Source organism: Cinclus cinclus, chromosome 22 (assembly GCF_963662255.1).
Source record: "Cinclus cinclus chromosome 22, bCinCin1.1, whole genome shotgun sequence".
Lineage (NCBI taxonomy): Eukaryota > Metazoa > Chordata > Aves > Passeriformes > Cinclidae > Cinclus > Cinclus cinclus.
Window position 1 is genome coordinate 6,431,107 of NC_085067.1, and position 27,638 is coordinate 6,458,744.

The 27,638-nt window shown below is 43.1% G+C and overlaps 1 protein-coding gene across 9 annotated transcripts in view; it reads right to left on the reverse strand.

Annotated features, from left to right (window-relative positions):
- CUX1 (cut like homeobox 1) overlaps window positions 1–27,638 on the reverse strand; it is a 271,693-nt gene that overhangs the window by 129,285 nt on the left and 114,770 nt on the right. For 8 of the 9 annotated variants that reach the window (XM_062507263.1, XM_062507262.1, XM_062507261.1 and 5 more), the window contains 5 exons: window positions 22,389–22,467; window positions 7,456–7,593; window positions 4,008–4,131; window positions 1,961–2,037; window positions 1,157–1,223 (listed from right to left, as the gene is read on the reverse strand). In XM_062507263.1, coding sequence (XP_062363247.1) covers window positions 1,157–1,223; window positions 1,961–2,037; window positions 4,008–4,131; window positions 7,456–7,593; window positions 22,389–22,467 — 485 coding nt within the window. The remainder of the gene's footprint in view (window positions 1–1,156; window positions 1,224–1,960; window positions 2,038–4,007; window positions 4,132–7,455; window positions 7,594–22,388; window positions 22,468–27,638) is intronic. The other variant, XM_062507264.1, reaches the window with a different exon arrangement.

Sequence of the window (27,638 nt, forward strand, 5' to 3'; positions counted from 1 at the left end):
AATTTAAGGCTCCATCCGAAGCAGCATTTATTTACATCCCTTAGAGAAGGATGAATCAATGAGGGGAGAAAATACTTTTGACTCCCTTGCATGGAACTCGTCCTACACAGAGCTCAAAGGAAAGTGGACTTCCAGAGCCAGACCAAAATTCACCTGAAAGATTATCCTGAAGGACATAAAAGGTGTTTAAACTCCAAGTGCTGGTTGCTAAAACTATCATGGGCTGAATTTTGTGAGCTCCAGCTGGGTTCCCCCATCCTCAGCAGGGCATCAGATCCTCACCAGGCACAGAACCACGGGGTAAGAAATTTAAAACTGGTGCCAGTTTGAGTGGTTTTTAACCCTGGGCAGTGGGAACAGGGAAGTGACATTGAGTCCCAGCCCTTCCCTTGAGTGTCCCAGCCATCTGAAATGGCTGCTTCGTTCCCATCCCATTTCCAGACACTGAAATGACTCTTTGTGCTTAATCCTGCTGATCATGAGAATTCCTTCTCATTATTAACTTTCCGTAAATATGAAGGGTTCAAAGGAAACCAGCAGCAGTCTGTCTCTTTTGTTGTTCCCTGCCCTGATGGTTAATAAAACCAGAGGATAATTGGAAACAGTAGCTATTAAGAAGACAAGAATATATATTTTAAGACTACCTTCATGTTTTACTTGAAAACAAGGAAAATCTGCCCCAAATGCTGCTCTCTGTAATTAGGGGTGAACCTGGCAGAGCAAGGACTACAACCCCAAAAGCAAAAAGAACCACAGTGCCTGAAAGTCAAACTGAAATCATTTACTAAATGAAGCTTCGTTTTCACCAAGATGGGAAGACCACAATGAATACCTTATTTCTGAAACTGCCCTACTTCTAAATAAAATACAAGATATATACAGGGGAAGAGATACACAGATGAAGCACCTGAGAATGAAACCAGGAATGCAGCAGCGTGCATGCCAGGAGAAGTCTTGTTGGGGGGAAGAAAATACAAAAACTAATAATCTCTCCATAGGAGGCCAAATTATGACCATGTTTTCCAAAAACTTGGATGCCTGAGCCTTCATCATCTCATGTCATCTCTCTCCAACAGACAGATGCAAAACAAAAAAAAAATAAAAAAATCAGTGATACCCTGAAGGAAGATATAGAAAGAAAACAGGGAGATCTTACTTTGCAGTAGTTTCTTCATCATATTTTGTTTTCAGATCAAATAGTTCTGTCCTGGTTTTTTCCAAGGCTAAAAGGCATAAACATGAAGCATTACAGTACTGAAATAGCAGTATTTGGTCATAAATAAGGCTGTATATCTCCTGATAAAAAAAAATAAAGCTATACACTTCCTTAGCTTTCTCTTTCTACCTAGGCAAACCATTATGGCTTAGAAAAAAACCATAGAGTTTTGACTTTTTTCACAATTTCTTACAGTATTTCCATTACATTGCAAAAAATTCCAGTTTCTGCTTAACCAAGCTAGACATTAGTTTCTTATTAAGCCAGCTAAACTGCTTATTCCTTTGAAATACTTATTGCAGTAGTTCAGGGAATAAAATTTCTTCTGTTCTCATAGTAAACAAAGCCAAATGTGTCCAGACCTGGAACTCTGAAGTATGCAGAGATGAAAATTAATGGCAAGTCATAGCAACAGGCAAGAAACGGGGTTCACACTGCTCAGTAGAGATATTTAACACAGTTTGGCAATGTGTGGAAGCAGAACACACATGGAGTAAGTTCCAGGGCCTGCTGTAATTCCAGGGATGCTCTGATTCTGTGTGTGCTCCATGGCCTGGTCTCTGTATTTGCCAGTGACAGCTGCAACAGGAGCATTTGCTCTGATTCACAAAGCACATCTGAGCTCTGCTGGACCTCCCTGCGTGCCAAGAACTGCCTCACACCCAGTCCTGACACACCCAATGAGCCCTGTCCTCTCACCTCCCACCTCATCACCTGGAAAAGGTCACAAAAGCCACGCCAAACCTGTTTGCAAAGCTTGAACTTTGTGTTCGGCTTCCTCCAGCTTTGAGGCTGTCGACATCTGGGTCTCCTGCAATTTTCTGTGAAGGGGAGAGGAGAGGTGAGAGCAGAGCTCGTGATCACGTCAAACAACTCATCTGTGCCTTGCAGATTTGGGGGATGGAGTGACTAAATGTCTCAACTGGAATGAGACAACTGCCAGCACCACACAGGCTCTGAGGTGCTTCCGTGGGACCCATAAATGCTGTCATGCTGTGAGATGCTGTTCCTATTTTGTGGTCCCACTTATTAAAATTTTAACAGTGTAGCCACCTCATAACATAAGCTGTGAACATTATAAAGAGTTGACTGCTATATAAATGACAACTTCAGTGGAAGGTTTTCTTGAGCATAATTTGTTTTGGAAATGTCACACACATTGAGAAAATTGTCACCAAGCACCCTCTGTTGTACAAAGTTAGTACAAGAAGAATGATACATTTCCATTTTAGTGTCATAATGAAGGAATTTGTTGCCATAACTGATAGAGTGAATAGATGCAGCAGCTGTTTCATCAGAGCTGTAATGGGTGCCAAACGCAGCAATATTATTAGCTGCTCTTTAAGAAAACACTCATATTTCAAAACAAATCTCACGGTGATATTTTCTATAGAACACGAGAAAAACTTTAATATGCTCACATTTCTTACGTCCACAGGCAACATTTTCTTGTTTGTGTCAGTTAAACTCATTTTTACATCATCTGGCTACGCAGCCACTCCACTTCTTGCTAAGGGCCAGGATGTAGGAGTTATAAAACTCATCTTAGAAAGGAGCTGCTCCAACATCTCCCAGGAGTCGTGCTTTTTACAACACTGCTTTTAGGATGTTCTGCAGATCTCAGAATTGTGAAATGGCTTATGAAACTACCAGCATCCTGCTTGCACTCCATAGGGTGCACAAATTTCTTCTCCAACACTGCTGACCAGGTTAATAACTATTTATAGCGGGAATCATGCACCAGTTCCCCTCAAATTGAACCACATATATTTTGAGATCTCAAAACTTCTCTTACACACACTTTTATTTGCATTCCATGACCTGCCATTTTGGTTTATTTTTAAGTACATTGAAACTGCATTTGTTAAAAGCACAGATTACAAGCTGCCTATCAAAAAAAGCAGCCACAGGTATTGATGAATCAAAAAAAAAAGAGCTTTGCATTTGCTGGTAGATTCTCCCCACTCAGTTCTGAATTTAAACAATCAACTCCAACTAAAAAGCTCACGTGAACTGAAGGTTTTCCACGCTATGTTGAACATATTATAGCTTCAGTGCTACTTCTCCACGGGAGAAATAAATTCTCAAGGCAGGGAATGCAGCCTGAAGGAACTCCTTCTTTATCCCCTTGGTTTTCTCCTGCCTGATTTATTTGCCCACCGACCTAAAGATTCAAATGCTCCCTGCTCATTTGCAAAAGATCAGAAATGCATCCAGAATGGTTTTTTCATTGTTGTTTTTTTTTATTTGTTTGTTTTTTAAATTGGTAGTAAATAATGAAAACCTGTAACTTTTTTAATTTTGGCATGTAGGAAGATGCAAACCTTCCCAGGATAATTCAGGAAGACATCCCCTGTCTCAGCTATTCCCAGGGGAGCAGGGGAGGTGCATCCCTGGCCCAGGCTGTGGGTGCAGCGGTTCATCTGCCCCAGCCCAGGGCTGCAGAGCCTGAGGCACACAAGGAATTGCCTTGGCTAATGGAGACAGATTGGTGTCACAGAGGACAGTACAGCCAGGGAGCAATAAAAGCAGGTTTGCACCCTTCTGAACATGACACCCACCACACCACAGAGAAGAGACAATCTGTCCTTGTTTCACTTCCACACTCTCCCAGTTGTTTTCCTGGGCAAAGTTGAATATCAAATGACTCCGTGTCAAACATATAAATCGCCAGCATCACTCAATGGATGAACTGTCTCCAGCCACCAGCCCTGGCTGGGAAGATTAAACAGAAAAATACCTCTCTCCTCCTCCCCAAGCCCCAGACACACACAACTACACACACACTCACCTCTCCTTCTCCGCAAAATCATTTTGTAACTTTTGTTCCTTCTCAAGGGCTATGTTCTCTGCTTGGTTCTTCAGGGTCTGTTCATATTCTCGGATTTTCTCCTTAAGTGCTTTTATTGTAACCTCTGCAGGAAAACAATAGGGGAAGAGTGAGTTTACACAGCTCCATGTGGTTCCACAACATAAGGCTTGCTTTACCCTGTAGGCTCAGTGTGTTTTAAACTTTAGCTCTTCAACTCTGACACAAAATCAATGGATATGAGTCCCTTTGGAGACCTTTTACTCCCTAAATGTTAAATTGAACTTTAAGTGTTTAGGTTGAGAAGGATCAATGGAGTTTGCTGGAAAGCAGAGTGAAGAAGGTTCCTCTAACATGATTTTTTTTTAAAAAATGAAGAAAAAAAAAATCAATTGTAAAATATAATATCACCTTATTGACTAGCCTAAAATTAGCTCAGTGCTGAGAGTAGATTAATAAAGTCCCAGTGTAGGTTTAAGTATGCATTTACACACAGGACACTTAATTCACCTGACTGTGCTCATGCACTAAGAGGCAGTTCCAGCACGGTTCATGCACAGATGCAATCTCACACTAATTGAACACATATCTGGGATACAGCTCTGTTGTGCTTCCCAGCTGATGAGAAACCCAGCAGCTGGGATCCAACTGCTGCATTAACAGCAGGCACTGGAGCTCTGCATGTCCCAGTTGCTGTCGCTGCCTCGTCATCCACCTCAGGGTTTACACTCAAACATTGACTGTTTTAACTTTCTGAGGCCCTTGCAGCCTTCCAGGGAATTTGCAGAACTCTTCCCTCAGATAAAGGAGCTCTCCTGCATTTCCCCATGACCAGCAGTGGAAGAGAGCAGATGCAGAAACCTGCAGAGCTACAGCTCAGCATCTCCTTACGTGTCCTGATCTGTTCCTGTGTCAAAGCCCTGTGATCCCACCCACAGGAAAGGACTGAACCCTTATAGGGCTCTGAAGAGGAAAAGCAGGACATCCACCAGAGCATGCTTTTTAACAATAATGGAATTTGGAAAAAGCCTTGGACTGCCAGAAGACTCACAGCAGCAACACAGTTTAGAGTACTCACACCAGGTTAAAGACATCAGCTTATTAACAGATACCATTCATAATGCTTAAGGAAAAAATGAAAGCTTTTGGATGTTGAAAGTTTAATATTCTTCAGAAACATCCTAGGAAGACAAACCCTAATAGTAAGAATAAACCCTATGGGCTTGGGGGACAAACACCTCGGTAGTATCACACAAACCCACACATAATCCTTTCAAAATCCCACTGTTGAGAGCTGAGCAGGGAGCTGTGAAGCAGACAGGAAGTAGCTGGTGACATGATCTGCTGTCTGGGCACTACCAAAGGCAGCTTGGGCCACTGTGATCACAAAAAAGGGGGGAAAGAGTGGTAAAAATATTTGCCAGCAAAGCAGCTGCCTCTGCCTGAAGGAGCAGGATTTTGCTGGCCGTGCAGAAATCAGCTGAGGCTCATTACTGAGTAACAAGCCATGAAAAGGACAGTCACTTCTTTTCCTCTTAAGCAAAGGGAAATTCTTCCCTGAGATCTGGGAAGTCATATAAATCCTGATTTCTTCCTGAACAAGCAAAGGATGCACCTTTGCACAGACAGTAGGATGCTGCACTCCCTTCTGTGGACACATTTGCTCCAGGTGTTTTCAGATATAAATCAGCAAAAATATTCTGGTATATGGAGAAGCAGAGAGCAAAATAATCTCACGGAAATGCACGTAACTGCACCTTGACTAAGTTTCAATGTCTAATTTTAAAAGAAAACAAAACTACGAAAATGAACGCAAGAAATGCACAAATATGGGGGGAAGCATAACTTTCATTAAAAAATCTGATTTTACCTTTAAGCACCTAACAATAGATGTGCTGGACAAGTTCAGCTGAATCCTCTACATTGCTTGAAGCACTAAGTGCCTTCTTCAGTGCTCAGGTCAGCTACAGCTTGTCAGGCACTGCCATTTATACCAGTTTTGGAAGAAGTTCTTACAGGCACCACAGAGCTAATACCAGCTCTCCAAACAAAGAGATTAACTGATCAAAGCACCCTCAGCTAACAACGGCCATTTCCCTGGATAGTTTATTAATCCCTGTTTGAAACTGAGAGTAAAACCACTGCACTGGAGTGAAAAACAGCACAAAGGCTACAGTGGGGAAATGGAAAGGAAGTTCCAGCACACCAGGGAAATTCAAAAATGTCAGTTATGAGTGGTTGTAGCAAAAAACTCTACAAGTCAAGAGCTTTTCCACATTGTGGAATGAACCCCCATGTCATGCTTGGATGTACTGGATGCACAGCCTCAGGAAAACTCTGCACAGTGAGCTGCAATGATTGTACATTTTCAGCAAAAAATACAGTCTTGTTTGGAGCATTACAGTTCCAACATCTCCTACATCTCCTACAGTCCAGGCCAAATCCTGGCATGCTGATACCTGTCCTCTCCAGGGGTCACACCCTCTAAGTGAAAACAAAATATATTTGAAAACATCTAACTGCGTAGATGTTCCCTCAGCAAAAAATTAGATTTAACAAAATCAACTTAGTTGCTAGTGCAGCTTTCAAACATTACTTTGGTGCAACAGTTCCGTAACATTAAAAAAAAAAAAAAAATCTCAATTTTTTCTGAATGCCAAGACAATTTACCTTACCACCATCCAGAACTGGGCATTAAAGATGGAAATGAAAAGTCCCATGGATGGGCAACTAAGTGTATGGCTGTGAATTTTTTTTTTCCTGGTGCAGTAAACTGAATCACAACAAAACTTAAGCAGTCTTAAAGCCAACAGGCTTTAAATCTCACTGAGATTTTCACGTATTTTCATGTACTTTAGTCTCATTAAAACTTAAATAATTTAACAGTAATAGCTTGTATTTACATTGCTCTATGGATGGTCTCCAGAGTAAAAATAAAGTGCATATGCTGAATGTACTCCAGTAGTACATTAAGATAAGGAAAAACAGTACAGAAAAAGTTCCATTTTGTACAGATTCGTATGCGGGTACAAAATACTGAATTTTTGTGTTTGTCTGTGCAAGCTGCACATCCTGCAAGTACCAACACCCACGTTCAGTCTGATGTCAGTACAAGCACTGCCTCTCATAAAATGTCACAAATAACGTCAGTCAGGTGTAATTTTCAGTGCTGAAGGCTACAACCAAATATGCAAAATAACTCTGTTCTCTGACTTGGTGCTCCAGTAAATGAAACTTTTAAGAAATCCAAAGAGTCTGCCTAAAGCCCATCTCCACACACAAATACAGAAGTGGCTCTAATAGACTATTGCACTTTCTCTACTGAATTTAAATGTTACTGATGCCTTTACCTCTAAGAATAAAACTGAATTCAAACCCTATCTTCAAATTCCAGTGTGCATTAAAAGCTGATAATACAGTTGCAACCTACCCTGATTTTTCACCTCGGCAAATTCCTTATTATATTCCTCCAGAGTTTCCCTAAGTTTCTGGTTTTCTGTTTCAATATCGTGCATGCGTTGAACCTTCAGCTGAAGCTGCTGTCCTAAATCCAAGGCTGGAACCGGATCTGAAAAAGAAACAGTAAAATAAAATGTAATAGGAACACTTCTGTGACCCAAGCAGTTCAGAGCACAAGTATCCTTTTTTCTCCATTTTGGTGGCAGCAGCACCCTTCCTTAAGTTGTTAGACCTGTACATTCCTCACATCATATAGCCTGCAAACTTAAAAAAACCAGAAATAATTCATTCTATCTTGTTCCCTTTAAATACAGAGCCAGGCTGAGAGGGTTGGGGGTGTTCAGCCAGGAGAAATAAAAGCTCTGGGGAGACCTCAGAGCCCCTTCCAGTGCCTAAGAGGGGCTCCAAGAGAGCTGGAGAGGGACCTGCAACAAGGCGTGGAGGAACAGGACACAGGGAGTGGCTTCCCACTGCCACAGGGCAGGGATGGATGGGATATTGGGAAAAAATTACTGGCTGTGAGGGTGGTGAGGCCCCAGCAGAGCTTGCCCTGGTTGTAGCTGCCACTGGATCCCTGGAAATGTCCAGAGCCAGGCCGAACAGGGCTTGGAGCAACCTGGCCTAGTGAAAGGTGTCCCTGCCCATGGCAGGCAGTAGAATGGGATGAGCTTTTAGGTCCCTCCCAACCTAAACTGTCCTGTGATTCCATGAAATTTGGACACAGCTTCTTCATCCTGGCACCAATTCCCAGGACAGTGTTCCTGGGGGCAGACAGCCATAATACAAAGGCATGTGAGAGTTTTAAGCTTCACATTTTTTATTGCAAAATGAGAATTTTTGGGTGAAAAGCAATCAAATTGCACAGCTCACTGACAGCTACTGTCCCTCACAGGCCTCTGCTTGTACAGGAGTGAATTTCTGAAGCTAACTCTGCCCTCCTGCACATTGGAGCTCAAACAGGTTCTGCGACCAGGGAGATCTGAGTGGTACTTTTTTCTAATTGACAGATCAATCATAATCTGAAACATTGCGTGGACGTAATCAATTCCACGAACCCCATGTTCAGATCTCTCTTTTTCTTACATCATTAATCAAATATCCTCTCAGTATTAATTCTCTGATGTTCATCCCCCTCTGGTAAAGAGGGTTCTCAGCACACACCTGATATGCGCACGTGCAATTTATTCTGGGACTTCTTCCCAGTCAGGACAGGAAAACTCCAGAGTGTGATGGACTTATAAAAGATTATTGAATACATTTCTGCTACGGGCGCCAGCATCTCTTGTGAAACGGCTGCAAAGATTTAGTCTCCTGTTGAGGAATGCTAAACACCAAACTCAGTGGATCAACAACAGTATATATTAGGGAGTTCACTTAATTTTCAACCACCACAGTCATTAATTTTTCAGACCACCCTCAGTTCCAGTCTCTGGAAACACATAATAAGTCTATTGTACCTCTGTTAACACATTAAGCATGAGCCTGTGTGTTTTTTCAATATGCCAGCGTTGTTGCATAGTTTATAAAAGAATAGCACTGGGTTATGTTGAGCTCAGAGACATTCTAAGTAGCAGCCTGCTGCATTTTGTTAGCTGGGCTCTTCAACAGCTTATGGCATTACCCTGTTCATAATACAAAATCTAGGTTGCTTGTCATCTGTTCTCTGTACATACATAGTTTATGACTACATAGCTTTTTCATTTATGCTTTTTAGGCCAAATACTTTTCGTTATTATTATCTGTATTAAAATATTTATAATAAATCAAACTTAAAATGTTATGGTGGCAGAGACAGGGGGGTACAGGTAAGGAATTAAATAGAGAGCTGAAGTGGCAGCAGTAGCACGAGCTGAGGGCTCTGCAGTATTTATGGATGGTCCTATTACGGTGTGGGCTGTCACAACATTCCCCTGCTCCCATGGAGGTCCCTGACCTTCCTCTGCAAGGAGAGTTTTGTCACACTCCTGCAGCTCAGCATCTCCCAAAGAGCCAGCCCGGGATATTCGTCTGCTGAGCACAAAGAAAGGCAGGATTGTCTCACTCTGGACTGTCTTAAATTGTTACAGGAACCACAAATCCTATCGGGCCCCAGATCTCAAGCTTCAGCTGCGGGTATTTCTATGGAATAGTGTTAAAGTGCCACGATGAAAGAAACAGAACTTGACAAAACTGTGGGTGCACTTTTACCCACCCTCATTTTAACATGCAGGTTGTAAAAAGCCGGGACATGCACAAGAAGTATTCTGCTCCTAATACACAGGGCTTTTTATATTGAAATCAGTAAAGAATTAAAAGACAAAAATAACATGGGCATTATAAAGTGAATAATGACTAAACCTTTAGTCAAATTTGCAATCCCTGAGAAGCTTTGTGTACAAAATGAAAATGCTTGCAATCTCATAATTATTCATCAGGACATGTATATTTAATTTAGCTCTATTAAAGGTTAATGTTCAAGTAGCAAAACAGTGACAGAACAAACAAAATGTAAAAAAAGTCTCTGTGCATTAAGCTTCAAACTTCACTAGAGTCTATTTGAAGGACTAATGGCCTGCAGCCACCAAATACTGCTGGAGGACATGTAAAAAAAACCCATGGGTGAAGCACCTCTTAGAGTTAATTTTTATAAATGGCATTAAAGAAAACTAATCGTCATATGACAGTAAAATGACCAACCAAGACATTTCAGGCAGAGAGAAAAATAATTTCTCATGGCAAGCTCCAACATGCTCTTTTAGCTTGAAAAGCCTAAAAACCTGTTATTTCTGGAGTATTTATAAACACCAATTAACCTGAAACAAGTATAAACCTTACAGTCACAATGGTTTTTCTCCTACCTGAGTGGAGCAGATTAAAAATAAATAAAAATACTCTCCTTTTCCCAACACATGCATGCATGGAAAAGCATACCTTTTTATATTAACCAGGTTTGCAAAGTATGTTTCATGTCATTTAACAGGAGGTCACTGAATTTTTAAACAAGCAATGGACCAAAACTTTCGATTCATTACACAAACAACAGGCATACATGGCTCAAAAAATCAACTGGCCCTGGCTTACAGAGAGAGGCAGAGAAGGAAATGCCCTTTCTGTGGTCTGTAAGAGAGAAAAATCACCTCGCTGAACACTGAAATATGGAAACCTCATCACACATTATTCCCTTGCTTTGAATTTTCTCTTGTGAAATTCCTGCTAGGCACAGGATAAATGAAAAAGTGAGAAAATTATTAAAAGAGATCTGATAATCCAGAACCTGAAGAAGCGTTTTGCAAGATCATTACTGCCCAAGAGTAGATTGAGATGTCTATTTTTACACTAAATTTAGTGCATTTTTTTCCTCTTGCTTCCTACTCATTTTCCCTAATCCACTTGTTGCATGCCATACCCACAGAGAAGCCCCCCGCATGCTGTGTTTGCAGGCAGCCCAGCACATCTGGATCCCATCGCTGACGAGCTTTCCTCCACGCTACCACAGCAGAAACAGAAAGTGCCGAAATTCCAACCCCACAGAGCTCGTTCCTTGCCTCTCTTTCCCCAGGGACTGCAGAGCTCTGGGCACATCCCCTGCTCACTGCTGGGACACACCTTGCTGTCCCCTCACAGAGGAGCTCCTGCTCCCATAGAGGAGGAGGATGGACACGTCTCAGTGGACACAAACACAAAAACAATTAACGTTACAAATGCGAAGTGATTTTTATAGCAGTTAATACTTCACATCAGATGAGCTGGTGTGACGCAGCCGCAGCAACACCTCACACCTCTCAGGCTTTTCTCACACCACGCACATGTCCTGACGATGAATCGTTTCTCAAAGGCAGGGCAAGGGAGCCTTCTTTTTTTTCTTTTTTTTTTTTTTTGCTGCTGTTTAGGTATGTAAAGTACTGACCTCACAAACAATTTTAAAAGAGACAGACATTGATTTTGCCTGAACTACGCATTGCATGAGGCAGCCCCTAACCACGCTGGGTGCAGTTTTGAGTGTCACAAGGTAAGGAAGATATAAAGCTGTAGAGTGTCCAAAGGAGGCACACGCAGATGGCGCAGGGTCAAGAGCGGCTGTACAAGGAACGGCTGAGGGCACTCGGTTTGTTCAGCTGGAGGAGACTGAGGGGATACTCATTGGAGTCTGCAGCTCTGATCTCTGCTCTCTGTAACCAGGGAGCATACATTCACAGCAGGAGGGAACGGCTGGAGCTGTGTCAGGGGAGGTTTAGGTTGGATATCAGGAAAAGGTTCTTCCCTCAGCCAGAGGGTGCTGGGCACTTCTCAGGCTCCCCGGGGAATGGGCACGGCCCCGAGGCTGCCAGAGCTCCAGGAGCGTTTGGACGCCGCTCCAGAGATGCTCAGGGTGGGATTGTTGGGACTGTGCCGTGTCCCTGATGGACTCATGATCCTTGTGGGCCCCTTCCAGCTCAGGATATTCCATGGCTTTACAATCCAACCCCCACCCCACATCGCTCAGCCCAAACCCAACCTCAATCCCCGAGATACAACAGGGCCATCGATGACTGCCTGAACTTCCCAAGTGAGTTTAGTTGATGAACCCCCGTCCCTCCCTCATCCTGCGAGCTGGAAGAAGGCACAGCTCCCGGTGTCAACAATCCCATATCCCGGTGTTTACACCGCGGGCTCTGTAGCAGCTTTGCCGTCCCCGATCATTACGGCCAAAATGACCACGGCTGCCCCCGTGCCCCTCACCCGGTGACATCCCACTGCCGCCCGCCTTCCTTTTTGCCAGGGCACTCTGGGCTAATGTAATCATACGATTACATAATTAACCCAGCTGTCTCATTAAGAAAATCAACTGGAATTCAGGGCATAATTAGTCATACAGCAATTAGCATGCTGATGAGCAACTGATGAAAAGCTGTCTCGGTATAGAGTATGCTGGGACCACCCTCGTTATTTAAGGAGAGGGGGGAAAAGCCCACCTCGGCTCATGGAAAAGGAGCTCCTGTGGGACAGGGAATGTTTAAAGTTTATGTTTAACCCTTCGGCCGTGGCTGCTGCTGCCGTGAGGGGTGAGGACCCCCGACAACACTGAGGGGCTGATGGCGGGGCTTGCCATACGGGCTGGAAAAACTGTATCATTCTTTAAATGTTCAATTTGCAGCGCGCAGGGTCAAATTACCCTCTCTCCCCATATATATTGTTATAAATACATATATATATATATATATATATATATATATATATATATATATATATATATGTTTAACCCCAGGGCTGCGGAGTGCTGCTCGGCGGGAGCAGTCCCAAGAAATGGGCCCCGACAGCCCCGCCGGGAGGGAGCACCGGGACCTCTGAGGCACTGCCCGGACCCTCGGAGTGACCCCGGAGGGGCTGCCCAGACCCTCGGAGGAGCTGCCCGGACCCCCGGAGGAGCTGCCCGGACCCCCGGAGGAGCTGCCCGGAGCCCCGGAGTTGCTGTCCGGACCCTCAGAGGGGCTGTCCGGACCCTCAGAGGGGCTGTCCGGACCCCCGGAGGAGCTGTCCGGACCCTCAGAGGGGCTGTCCGGACCCTCAGAGGGGCTGTCCGGACCCCCGGAGGAGCTGTCCGGACCCTCAGAGGGGCTGTCCGGACCCTCAGAGGGGCTGTCCGGACCCCCGCAGGAGCTGTCCGGACCCTCAGAGGGGCTGTCCGGACCCCCGGAGGAGCTGTCCGGACCCTCAGAGGGGCTGTCCGGACCCTCAGAGGGGCTGTCCGGACCCCCGGAGGAGCTGTCCGGACCCTCAGAGGGGCTGTCCGGACCCCCGGAGGAGCTGTCCGGACCCCCGGAGGAGCTGTCCGGACCCTCAGAGGGGCTGTCCGGACCCTCAGAGGGGCTGTCCGGACCCCCGGAGGAGCTGTCCGGACCCTCAGAGGGGCTGTCCGGACCCTCAGAGGGGCTGTCCGGAGCCCGGAGTGACCGCCCGCAGCCCGGAGGAGCCCCCGGCCAGCAGCGCGGCAGGGAGAGCGGCAAAGCCCGGCCTGGATCGCAGCGCGGGCGGATCGGGCGGCGGCCGCGGTTGCCGGTGCGGTGCCGGGGGCTCCTCACACCTGTAAAAATCACCTGTAAAATCACCACAAATGGGGTCTGTCCGTGCGGTGGGACCCTCACGGATGGGCCGGGGCTGCACGACAGCCCAGCGCTCCACTCTGCCCTGCCCGAGGTTCGCTCTCGGTTTATTCACAAAATACATTCACAGAAATCCCAGAATCAGAATGTCTGGGTTGGAATGGACCTTAAAGCTCATCTCGTTCCACCCCCTGCCGTGGGCAGGGACACCTTCCACTATCCCAGGTGTCTCCAAGCCCTGTCCAGCCCGGCCCTGGGCACTGCCAGGGATCCAGGGGCAGCCACAGCTGTGCCAGGGCCTGCCCACCCTCACAGGAACAATTCTTTCCTAATATCTAAATTAAACCTGTTCTCTTTTCCTTTGAATCCATTCCTTTGGTGTCATAACATGGAGCTCCTAAAGAGCCTCTTCCAAAACAAAGGACTCGCCTTTTAATAACCCCCCTCTCCTCCCTCTTCATTTACAGGCCTGTAACACTGGAAACGATAAGAAAGCAAGTTATGAAACAGTGCCAGAACTACAGGGGCAATTAATAATTTATATCACTGGAAATGTGTTTCCTAAGGTTGGGATCTAAAAATAATTCAAGGAAGGCAACGCTTCTCTTTCAACACGACTGAATTTCTGTTGCCCAAACCCTGCTGTAAGCAAAGCTCTCGGTGATCGCTCACCAGAAACGCCCACATGAAACGATAAAGGAGGGGGAAAAAATAATAATCCTCCTAAAACACAACTTTATTAACGTGATTTAACTTTTTCAAAGAGCCAGGAGTTCAGCCCTGCTGTCACAATACTTTGGTCACAAAGTAAAGGAAGTTTTTTCCCCCTTCCCAAATGCAACACTGCTCTTTGCAGGGAGTGTTCCTGTCGGACAATGATCCTTGGATTACAGACACGGAGAAGCTCCACGAGCTTCTCATGCAGTAACTGCTTTTGTGGGAGACTGCATGTCTGAAAATAACCTGAAAATGTGTTTTAGAAAAAATAATAATTACACTGTAGCTTTTGAATATTCAAACACCTCACAGCATACTTAATTAATTCATTAATTATTCCCCAGAAATTTCAGGGGTAAATTGAAATAGCCTAGAGAGACTGAGACAAAGATTTCATGGAATAAATGATAGCTTTGCTCCCGTTCCCCTATGACTCTGGTAGCCCAGGGACAGAAGAGTTATAGCCGTAATTCCATTTGAAACAAAGCTCATCATCTCTCCAACTCCTCACTTCATAAAAACCATGAAAAGGTTCTTCCTTCAATCAAGAATTATACATATTTTCTTACTCCCCCATCCCACAGGACTGGGATCTGTGTCTTCCTTTTATTTTTTTCCACTTTTTAACAGCATTCTCCTCACCCTCCGGCTGTCAGAGTGTTCTGTGCAGGCTGTACTGGGGAATTCAAAGTGCCCACAAGAGGGTGAGGGACTCTCATTTTCCTTACCAGAAAAAAAAAAAAAAAAAAGCAAAAAAAAAAGCCAAATCCCAAATTGTGCCGACCTCTGGAAGCAGCAAAGCCAGACTGATGGGACCCCCCTGCGTGGGGACGGGGGAGTGGCAGCAGACCGGCGCCTTTCCTCCCCATTAATCACGGCACAAGTTCTCCAAAGCTTGCGGGGTTAAATGAAACAGCACGGGATGGTGTATAGGCAATGTGACCACAATCATACAGATCCCTCCCAGAGTGTGGTCCTTACGTCTCGTGGGCTATCATTTAAAAACATCCTTTATTTATCTCCCAGCTCGGGAATGGTTACTGCCAGAAAGATGGCCCAGACTGGGATGCATCACTATTCTAAGAATAAAAAAAAAAAAAATCATGTAAGGCAGAGTAAATGATCGACTCCTTCGTGAACTGCACTGCAGTTCCCTCTATTTTCAAAGGAGTAACCAAAGTAAATCCTCAGGAAAGTTTTTAATATTAAACGTAGGGTTTGCATAATAGGTCAGGCGGTATTTGATGGCACTATGTCAGCTGAAAAAGAACCTAATGAGTTACAAGAGAAGCCACAGCAACTGAAAAGGCTCCAATTTGATTGTTAATGTTCTAGTAATGGCCCAGGACACTGGAATTTCTGATTAGACCGAGAGCTCAGTGCAAAGGACAGTTAGAGAAAAAACACTTGTACTTGAAGTTCTACTTCTCCTACTTTGAGATTATAAAAGAAAAAAGAGCCTTCTGCTATGTTTGAAAGCATTTCTGCTATATTCATCCCTTCTTTCTCCTAAAAGCTTCTGAACAGACTTAGCACTAAACCCTTGAAAGCTGGGGTTTATTTTAATTCCAGTTCACATTCCTGCAACTGAGAAAAAAGGGAAAGTCCAATATTCCCCCATCCCCAGCGTGCTCTGCCTTTTGCTCCAGTCACGGGCCTTGGGGCTGCTCTAAATCTCTCCCTGCAGCAACATCTTGGGAAGGGCTTCAGTGACACCCTGCAGGTGAACATGGCCCCTTCCCGCAGGGATATCTGCTGGAATATCTCCTTCTACCGCACATTCTTCCTGCTCCTATTCACTGCATCCTTCCCCTTATCTGCACCTCCCCTCTTCCTTCCGTGCCTCCAGCCTACCAAGTGAAATAGGGCTTGACAGCCACACAATAAATTTTTTAAAGTGAATGCTTTAGGGATATTTCTTCCTCTGAATATTTATTCTGGCTTTTACAAAGGAATTTATGCAATTATTAATTCAACGAGAAAAACTAGAGAAAAAAGTAGGTGATCAGACAAACCCAACTTGAAGCCACGTATTCAGGTAACAGAACTATTTTCAGTTATTTTTGCATGGGTTTCAAAACAGGAGGATAAAGTGAATGAGTTCTAGAGATGGGAACTGGCCAGGACTTTGTGCTCTATCTGAAAATAGCTCTGTAACACTAACAGTGCTGCCCTACCAGCATGCACTCACCCAGCACACATCCCAAACTGCACGTTGTGCTGCAGCTCGGAATTCCAGCCCCACGGGGAAGGAGGCTGAAGTGATTATGAGCTACTTGCACATTCCTCAGCGCTGGACTGCCAAGGCTGGAGCAGCATCCCCGGGCGATTCAGGATATTCTGGAAAACGAAACGGCAGCAGCTCTGCCCTCTGAGAACTCTGCTCAAATCTCCCCTCTTCACTCAGGACTTTCAACTGTCCCTCTCACTCCCACTCGGGCACCCCTTGCAGATTTGCAGAACAGTTTGGGGAGAATCTCTACATTTCTATAGTCCGTAATTTTTTACGGTACAGACTTTGCTTCCAGATTTTCCTGCTTGTGCAACTCCTTCTTTTTACCTGTTCTAAACATGCAGGTGAAGCATCAAGGATTTTGTCTTCAGATGGGATCCACTCACCAGCTCAATCTCTGCCTGCAGCCACAGGGGTTTATGGCTTTTCACTCTTTCAAGTATTAACTATGCTCAATTTTCTGCTTAATTTTATCAGATTTTCAAGAGTGTTTAGAAAGACACCCGGCTGCTGTGCTTGAGGGGTGACTGTGCCACTTCTGTGTCTGTGAGCAAGTTCATTTTGCTTCCTTTCCCCCTGAGAGTACTCACTGTAATATTGTTTTCCTTTCCCTATAACGTTGAGAAAAGGCATGTTATGAATATTCATTTCCCTTGTACAGTCTGGGGCAGCAAAACCATAAACTTGTTCTTTTTATGGGTCTGTCCTTTGTTTTATTCAACATATTTTATTGGGAAAGGGGTGACAGTTTTGACATGTATTATTAACAAATGAAGAACTACCTCAAATTTTTCACACTGCCATGATACCACACATTTCTCAAAAATGGTCTGTGCTGTTCAGCCTCAATGTACCACAAACTCAGGGTTTGCTATGACCTGATCTTGCTCTTTAGACAGTTTTGCCAACCAATTAAACATTAGCTCTGACAAGATCACTCCAAGTATTAACTTTTTCAAACTCTTCTTAGTATTGTACTTTGGGATGTGCTTAAACACAATCCCTCAGAGTGGACCTCTTTTCCCTCACCTCTCTTTATTACCCCCTAAATTTACATTCACCCAGGTCTCCCTACAGGCAGAAAGGGCTGGGGGTACCTAGGTAGAAATTTTAGCACATCATGAGTCATCTGGGTCTGTAAAAATCTTTATTATACAGACTTTCTTACCGGGGTTGGCATTAACCTTTCTGCTTAACATTACACTTTCCCAAAAAATCCAAACATGTCACAGGATGTACATAAACACAATCAATTCATACACACTTATCACCTCCAACATAAGCAGCAGGTAATTTTTCGGGGGAAAAAAAAACCCCAACCAAATCCAAAATCAAACCTGTTTTTCTCTTGTATCACCTTTAACGTCAGGACACTGATCAAATACACTTTAAATGGAATTTTCTCGTAGCCCGAACAACAGTGCAAGTCTAGAGAGGGCTGTGAGTTGTAAATAATCAAAAGGCAAAGGCTGATAAATGACTGATTATTTGCAAGCACTGCAAATAATTTTCATTTCTGCCCTTAGAAGTAATTCCCTCACATTTATTTAGTGCTTTACTGATCATTTATTCAAAAAGAACTTTGTCTTTTCTTAGCTAAAGCACCCCTTGGAAAAAGAATGCCCTATGCAGGGCAATTGGAATTTGCAAGGCTGAACTGGGGTTGTGTGTAGACTAAAATATACATGTAGTGATAGGTGTGTGGAAAACTCCTGTGGAAGGAGCCTGCTCCTCCTTCAAACCCCTTTGTGAGACACAGCCCCCACAGCTGGGTGTGCAATTTATGATGGCAAGAAGCAAGGGAAAGATAAAATTTCCACTTCAGCCATCTTTCACTGTTATTGCTTTTGATTGTTTTGACAAGGCACATTAAAAAAAAGTCTTATTTTTACCTTCTCTGTTTTTTGCTATACTTCCCTTTGATAGTAGGTCCTCTGAGCTAAAACCCACATCACAAACCTTCAACAGCACCAAATCTGATCACAGCACAGACCCAGAAAGGGTCTCCAATAAAAACACACCCACCCACCACCCTTTTACACCCCGAGAGCCATTTTAGTTTCCTGATGAGAAAATTCCCATTAAGGAGAAACGAAACCCATTTCTGTCTCAGCCCTGGAAGGCAGCACAGCCCCTCCAAACCAAGAACAAACAGTTGGCATTAACCTTCCCTCACTCTCAAACGTGCATATGCTGAAAAAGCCTCTGTGGTTTTTCCTACTCTATGGACTGAACCCAACTGGGTTTAATTGCACCACATCCCCAGAGCAGAGTTTGTGTTTAAAGGCAGAGTTGTTTCTTGTTTGCCTACACAGAAGCAATACTGAGACAAAATACTGAGCAAATCCACCGTGGCACTGGGCTGTAACTGCAGTGATCCATTGCAGAAAGAACACTCTATTTGACAACTTTATCCAGACACTGACACCTGGCATTCACTCGGTCTCCACATTCAACTTTTACTTGAATATTATGCTGAAGTTTTGTTTAAAAAAAAAATTAAGTAGGGAACACAGTTTCTTTTTTAAATGAAAACATTTAGCATTTTTAATGCTTACTATTTTTCCTTTAAGGATTTAGGGAAAAAAAAAAGAATTTTGAATATACTGTTTCTGCAAGGCAACACGGTTCCATCAAACACACAACAAGGCTCCAATTTCACTTTTAAGTGCTTGCAAAATTAAGACCTTAAGAGCCAAGGGTCTTAACATAATACACTTATTTTATAAAACTGGAGACAAAGGAATCTTGAACAGATTGAAGAAGGCTTCCTAAAAACACAGACCCAACCTCCCTTTACTTCAAAATAAATATATTCGCATTATTTTTAAAGGTAAGTTGTGACAACCTTGTTGATTAGTGCAATTCATGTGGCAGCATTCACTTTTCCCTTGCTCTGTACTGCATACTGAAAATAAGGCAATTAAATGAGAAAATTAATTCCATTAATTAAAAATGTTCAGTCTCAAGCAAGACAGAACGATCTGAGTGAGAATTACAGCTGTATAAATGTACATAAACCAAAATGTTTTCCTTGACATGTGCTTTCCTTTAGGAAGGATAAATTTTGCAGCACAAAGCAGTGATAATGCTATTTTAACAGCATCATAAAGCTGGAGAGAGATATATAAAAGATCTGTTTTATCTTTTAAAGAAAAACCCCCTGATATACATAGGAAAATTTACAAATAAAATACCACCCTTTCCACAAATTCCTTCCTGGTGAGCCTGAGTGAAAATTCTGGACAGGTCAGGAAGGAAAATCATTAAACTTTGCTGAATCCATAAAGCACTGTAGCTGGAGTTTCAATACAGATCATTTTATAGTAAAATTAAAATAGAAGCCCTTTTTAATTATATAAAGTGTGCACATTATTACTGAAGAGAGAAATACACGCTTTCCTCAAGAACCGTAAAATTGGCTGCTGGGAATTAGACTTCAGCTGCAATTATTATATGGTCCTATAAAGGATATTGAAAGTCTGATAAAATTGCACCCTTGTCATGTAACAGTGATGCTTAATGCTAAATAACCACTCTGCAGCATTCCAGGCATAGCTTCCCCCAAACATCATCACTCCCTTCTCACACCGAAAAGAAAACACACCAGCATTGGGGAGCTAAAAGTGTACCTAAATATTTGAAATACCAAATGAACAGGTCAAAAGATATGTAAAGCCACACAGAGGCAAAGCAACACGTGTGATAAATGAATACTGATGGCTGTTTATAAAGGAGAGCTCTCCATGGATACCCACCCAACCCTCCATGGACACTGCCCAACTTAGCAGACTACACAGCATGAGAGGGGCAAAAAAAAAAAAAAAAGAAGAGCAACACAATGAAGCAGAGTGACAAAGAGCAGTGCCATACATTCCTAATGGCTGCTTTCCTTCTCCTTGCAGTGTGTGTTGTAACCTGTGAGTATTTGTTACGCCTGCACACAGCCACAGGAGACTGGCTGGACTTCTGGAGAACCTGGACCTTACTTTTACCTCAGACCTCCAGGTAAGAGCGCAGGCCTAAAACCTGGAGATATTTCTCATCCCACAGACTCCACTGTGCTCCCAACTCAGCCAGGCTGAAGTTTTTATGTGTATTAAGAATATCAAAGAAATATTTCTGTGACAGGTGACATAAGGCACACGCAGGGGACGGCGGGGCAAGAGAGGCTGTGGGGTGTGGGAGCAGGGCTGTAAATTTTGCTCCTGCAAATGAAAGAAAGAGAAAATTCTTTCTTCTACAGAGAAGTCCTGACAAAGTCCCCCAGAATTCCAACAGCATGGGTGAGATATAAATCCTACCTTCTCCTCTAGGCTTGGTCTGATCTACTGCTCAGATCCCATCACCTGTGATCGTACCAGGCTTCAGGAAGAAGCCTCTGCACAAGAGCACACGAAAGAACCCACACAGCTCTTATTTGACACCACTTCTCAACCACGAAAAAAGCCAGAGTGTTCCAACTCAAACCTACTGAGCTCCCAGATTATGGCAGGAAACTGCAGCGAGCGTTAGTGCGGAGCTGGAGGGGCTGCAGTGCCTCTCCCAGTGCTCACTGCTGCACTCCCAGGCTGCAGATAATGTTGGGAATGTTTTCTTGGAGGGGTTTCTTTCTAAGCCAGAGCTGTGGTTGCCCATGCCAGGCTCACACTGCTCGTGCCAGGCAAACTGCCTGTGATGGTGGCGACCCCCTCCGAGGTATCCATTCCTCCCATGGCATGAGCAGGTGGCCAAAGGGAGCTGCTCTGTGTTCAGTGAACGTCACTGAGAGTCTGAGCAGGAAATAAGTGAAAGAAAACTCACATACCACAGCTGACTAACCTAAAAACAACGTTTCTGAGGCAGCTGTGGCCCAGGAAGAGCGTGGTGAGTCCCTGTACCCCTACAGAGAGACTGGGCACTGCTCAACTATGAATGGCAAAGCATAAAAAAAGACATTTGTTAGCTCAGACTGAGCATCTGAATACATTGACCTTTTGACCAGTTAATCATTAAACTAAAACATTAAAAAATTAATTTTTATTTGAAGCATGCATGAAATGTGCCCCTTAAATGGTAAAACCAGTAAAGGCCAGGGTACTATGAAGCCTTAAAAGTATTTAAAAGTATTAATTACACCTCAAAACCCCTCTTGAGGTATTTTGAATGTTATATATATAAAATGTTAATATTTTATAAAACTATAAAATGGCACAGAGTCACGTGCCAACTGCTCAGTTGGGCTGAGATGTGGCAGTGGAGATTTGAGCTCCTCACTCCCTCTTAGCTGTGGGTACAGCTGCAAAAAGAAAAATCTGTTCAGGCAGTTATTTATTTACCACTGGGGGAAAAAAAAAAATCAACTCCCAAAATGTAAAAAGACATGAACTGAAAGCAAATGTCAAACAAAGAAAGTTCAGATGCCAAACAAAAGGGAAGTTGAAAACACATACAATAAAGGCCTTTGAATAAAATTTACGATCACACTTATACTGCAAAGAACTGAAATTTGGTAGTGCTTTACTCTTCAGTATGGATTTTTCTTTTGCTTTTTTTGGAAGGCATAGAAAGTTTTCTCTATCCGTTATAAGTACAAATATTGCTATTTCTTGGTAAAGCTTCAGGATGCTTTTTTTTTTTAATTGCCTGAACCCTCTAACAAACAAAATACTGAGGATCACACAGTATCGTAATAATATAAATCGATTCATACAAACATTAACATGTAGATGCAATAAGAAACCCCGAAATGTGCCACAGTTACAGTTCTCTCCATTAGAAACAATAAAGGAGTCCATCAGTTCCAGAACAAAACCATTGCTTGTATTTATCTTATTAAAGGTAGAAAAAATGCCCAGTAGCATTCACACAAACATGAACCATTAGTTTCTCAGAATAAGGGAATAATTTGCTTACCTGGAACATCAATTAATCTCTTATAAACATTCAAGAAGGCTGCCTCTGCTTCTTTGCTTCGTTTACCCAATGCATCAATCTAAAAGGGGAGATAAGAAAAGAAGCTTTAAGACTTGTTCCAATACAACTCTCACACTCCGAGCTGTAAATACAAATTAACAATTTCATGTAAAACTAATAAGTATATAAAAAGGGAAGCCAGGTCTCCTGTGTACAGTTCCTATAGATACAGTGTTAAAAGACTGCTCCTGCTACATTTGTACTGAATGTAATTTAAAGTTCATTTTTCAGCCTAATAACAAGCATCAATATTTTCATGAACTCTCCTCCTCCTGTTGTGATTCTTTACTTTAACTCTTTATAAAAAGCCTGGTATTTGCCAGGCATATTCTCTCCTCAACAACTGTTTTCCTTTACCACTTACTGAGATCTAACACAGCAAACGGAACTGCGGCCACTTCTGATGTCCCACTCTGCCTTTCTTGTGGTAAATAGATTTTTCTATTATTTCCAATAAGCCTGTGAGGAGATGAAAAGATGAACTTGTTGAGCGCCCTGTGATACTTAACACAAAATAACTGTGAATCTTCTACATGCAAAGAAGTTTTCTAGTACAGCTCAGGCACAGTCTGTACTCCTGAGCTCCTCTGACCCACTTCTCCTTGTGTTCTGTAACACACACAATATTCATATAAAAATTTATTCTTATAGTTTTATTATTTTTCCCCTACATCTGTATTTTCATCTAAAACTCCGTATTACAAGGGAAGGCAGCTTAACAGCTCCACGAATGAAATACTTATTCCACAGCAACTTTTATTTGGTAAACATGTATTTTCCTTTTGTATTAGAAACCAGATCTATTGCTTCATATTGACAGTAAACAACCAAATTGACTCAGGATCGGATCCAGTGAATTAATACTCCAAGGCAGAGGGACAGAAAGGGAAACAGGAAAGCCTGACACAGCTCTGTGGCAGCTTACTCAAATCAGGAAACCAAAGGCATGGAGATTATCGTTCCCATATTTTAATAAAAGGCAAGGAAGGATCTGAAGAACTGCGGATACAAAGGCCTGATATCAATTCTTCTGTGTATTTGAAAGGCAGTGAATATTATGGAACCATTTAAAAGTGCGGACGTCACCGCGGCCTAAAAAAGGAAGGCCCTGTCTGAAAAACGTCCTTGAATTCTTTCTCTACATTATTGATTCGGTAGATAAGGCAGAAACAATGGCCAGAGTTTACTGTATCTGTATTTCAGGAAAGTATCTGATATTTTCTTTAGCAGAAGGGGTATTTGCAGCAGTGGGAAGCGTGTGACCAAGCCACGGCTTTGCCAGTGCTCGGGCTGTGCCGGGTGCCCGGGAGAGGAAAGGAGGGGAGATAAAACAGGAGGGGGCTGTGGGGTCAGCCCTGGTGCCACTTGCGTTTACTTTGCCCTGAAACACCTCTGTGAAGAGAAGGGGAAGATTTGGGAAGGGAGAGGGGGGCAATCCTACAGCGTGGATGATTCAATAATGTAGGGAGTCGGAGCGCGGTGCAGGACAGGGCGGGGCTGGTGTGGATCAGCCCCATGGCTTGTCGGGACCATTGTGGGCAGGATTGAGGCCAGAAAACCAAGGGACAAGGACAATCTAGAAATCACACAGAAGCACAATGCACAAGGTATAAGCCAAGAAAAGGCCTGGAGGGGAGGAGAGGTCAAGGAGGGAAATGAGGACACGGGCAGCGGCCACGCAGCATTTGGCAGCAGCAGCAAGGAAATCTTGGGAGATACGGCGAGAGGCTGGGAAGAGACAAGTTCTGGCAACACAACACAAGGTCGTATTTAAAGAAAAAAACCAAGTTCCTATTTCGCTTACATGCCCGCAGGATTCTGGATTAATTTATGGAGATGGGTGGAGGTGTGGTGTAACTGACACCTGACCTATTTGCAACTTATCAAAGGGTATTGGAAAAGTGATAAATGAGCATCAGATGTCAAAGTGATGGAGGATGTGGAGAGCAGACATAAATTCTCAAGAAGAGCTGGCCACGCTGGTCTTTCAGAGTTTACCAAGAAAGACCACGGAAAGGCACTGGAATCTCCCAGGGCATCCGACCTGTCCCAGAGCAAGGGATTGATGGTTGTGAATAACCCACTTAATAATCTGAATTTGAGCAAACACAGATGGACCGATGCTCATTAGGGATGGAGAACAGAAGCAATTTGGAGAGAACATTTTCACACGAGGAGTACTTGAAATGAGCCTGTGGAATGAAGTGCCAAAGGCAGGGAGGCCCCGGGATGTGTGGATCCATGCTCGGGATGGGGTGAGAAGGAAGGGGCACCACCAGGGACCCCCGTGCAGTTGAGCTGTTTCATGGGTGCACAGAGACTCTCTGAAGGCCAAACCACACCATATGTTACACTTCTGGACTTCAACGTTCCCACACACAATTTTCTCTCGCTGCTGCTCGGCAGAGAGCAGCCAAATTTAAATTACTATTATTAAATACAATTAGCATTACAGCACTGATTCTGTACTGTATTTTGAAAAAATTCATTTCCCCCTTTTATGAAAAGGAAAGCACTTAAAATGCTTCCATTTCTGAGAAATAACAGGATGGATTTGTTTTCCTATTACAGTTTTTCCACATTTTAATAAAGAGCATTTGTACTTTTATTCTAAGTATTATAGAAAGTATGGTTTATTTGCTCCTTACCATTTATAGAGTGATGGAAATATAAACCAGATTTGAAACAACATCTTGCAAGGAGATCAGAGACTTTCCAAAGGAAGCAGTTTGTAACTCACAGGTATTTTACACCTTTTTCACCCTTAAATTCAAAACCAGAATTCCAAAACAATCTCACTAGGCAGAAATATGGTTTTATGTTTCAGTTGTTAAAAAAATAAATCAACCTGTCTGGTTTAAAGTTTTACTAAAAATGAGCACTGAAACTATTTTATATCTTAAAATAAAATTTAGAAAAAGCACCATGACAACTTCAACAGGAATAAAAAAATAAATAAGGATGCCAGCACCCAGGTGCGTAAGGAAATAAGGAAATATGGGAGGAAAAAGACATGAAAAATAGAAAAATATAAACAAAGTCCAGAGAGAGGGGAAACAGAGAACTGAAATGACATGGAAACATTTGGAAGTTCACTGAAAATTTTTCAAATTAAGGTAAAATTGGTTCAGGAGCCAACAAGGCCAAGCTGCAATCAGCTCACATTAAACCGTTGAACTACATTATAAAACTCTTGCTGAACATTTTTATTTGGCTCTAAAAACTTCAGGGACCCTGAAAGAAGTCAACTTATAATTACACTCGCGTTGTCTTGACACGAGCTTAGCTCCAAATCTTAATTTATCTAAACCAGGCCCCATTATGTCTTCTCTGAGCAGAAAGAAACAACAGTGACCTCTGTATTCCTCACCACCCCCATAAACATATGTTCACTTTTAAGTTTTGGCATCCTATTTGTCTTGATAATACCACTGGAACTGCAGTGAGATAACAAGAGCTGAGACACCAGGAATCCTCCCTGCTCAGCACAGCCTTCATCTCACTCTTCATCCCTAAAACATCACCGCAGCTACGTGGAGGAGTTGTGGCCAGATACTGGGCTGAGACCTGTCCTCCCTTTATCCACTCTGTTCTTCCAGGTCAAGTGTTCTCCTCAGTTGATGCTCAGGGTACCTGGAGGCTGTTTCCCCTTCCCCTCCAGAATCATCTCCTTCCAACCTGCCCGTGAAGATCTCTGGAGTCTGATCCCACTCTCCCTTGCTATCTGACACTGCTGGCTTGCTCCCCCAAAAAACATGGACAGCCTAGCTCAGGAGCACTTGGTCCCACTCTAATACCCACTGCACCTGTCTGAAATCAAAATATCATCAACAAAATCCATGGATTTATCTCCACATTTACATGGAGACACCACATGCACCACAAATCTGGCACAGGGAAGGTGCTGAATGCAGGTTTACCTGAATGTTGCCTCTTTCAGCTACATCCAGCCAAGTTCAGGATGATAAAAGCAAAGCCTGTGGCTTTTAGTTTGGAATCTGTCAGTTTTTATGCAGTAGGAGATTCCAGCATTAATTTGAGTCTGATGTTAAGTGTCCCATAATCTCCTGAGCATGGGTCCACAGGGATGCTCTGGGCTGTATAAGCTTGGTATGGCTTCATGGACTGCAGTCAGACTGAAGGATGCACAGCTCTGCTCCTGAATTTCAAGATGGAACAGGAGGATGAAGCTCTCTGCAAGGGAGCACATTCTGCACCAACACTTGAATTCTCTGAGCTGAGGGATATCAGCACACGAACACATCTCTGAGCTGGGCTGGCACATGTGCTGCTCCTCTTAGATCCACTTGGATCACTCAGCAGAGCTGGAAGATGGGGATGCTGCACTCAGCATCCCAAAGACAGCTCCTTTGTGAGGGGTTCCCAGTGCTGTGTCTGTCTGGCATTACCAGAGTACTGGTGATTTACTCTCAGTACCACAAACACAAGTGTTCACACAACTGTGCTAAAGATGAATTTTGCAATCCCAGCTCTTCCCTTTCTCCTCATAGCTCTCCAAGTTAGTTCTCACTCTTGTTAACCACCTTAACATGCCTTTTACTGTCCTGCACACAATCTGGAAGTAATTTATCAAGTAAAAATAAATTATTTAAAAGAGAAGTTATTTTTCTGTTCTGATTTTTAATAAATGGATGCCTTAAGGAGACATCCATCCCTTTTCCCTTACACATCTTCTGTCGTATTGTTTTGCACCACAAAGTTTTTCCATTTGTCTTCAATTGCTAAAAGTTAGCAGAACACCATTAAGAACTGGAAGAACCATTTGAAACAAAGGGAAAAGAATGAGAACAACTCATTAAAGCACCACTCTTTTAAGCCATGCTGTATTCTTGAATAACTGCCTTGGAATCAAATGGTGGCTATAGCAGGATTATTAATTCATCAGTCTTGCTCTGAAGCCTTTACAATACAGTTGGCTTGATTTCCCTTTCTTAATACCAAGAGATAGCCACATTAATAAATAAATTAATAAAAGTAACATTGTAATTTACAAATTAATAAAAATTTGTTCACCATCCCTGTTAATTTATTTTGCCACTGACAAAAGAAAAAGTAAAATATTTTTATTTTTAGCTTTGGTGCCATTAAAGCAAAATTATTAAGAAATTATTTCTGTGCCATTTCTTAAGGCATATGGTGTGGATTTTAGCTGGGCTATAAATTCTTTAA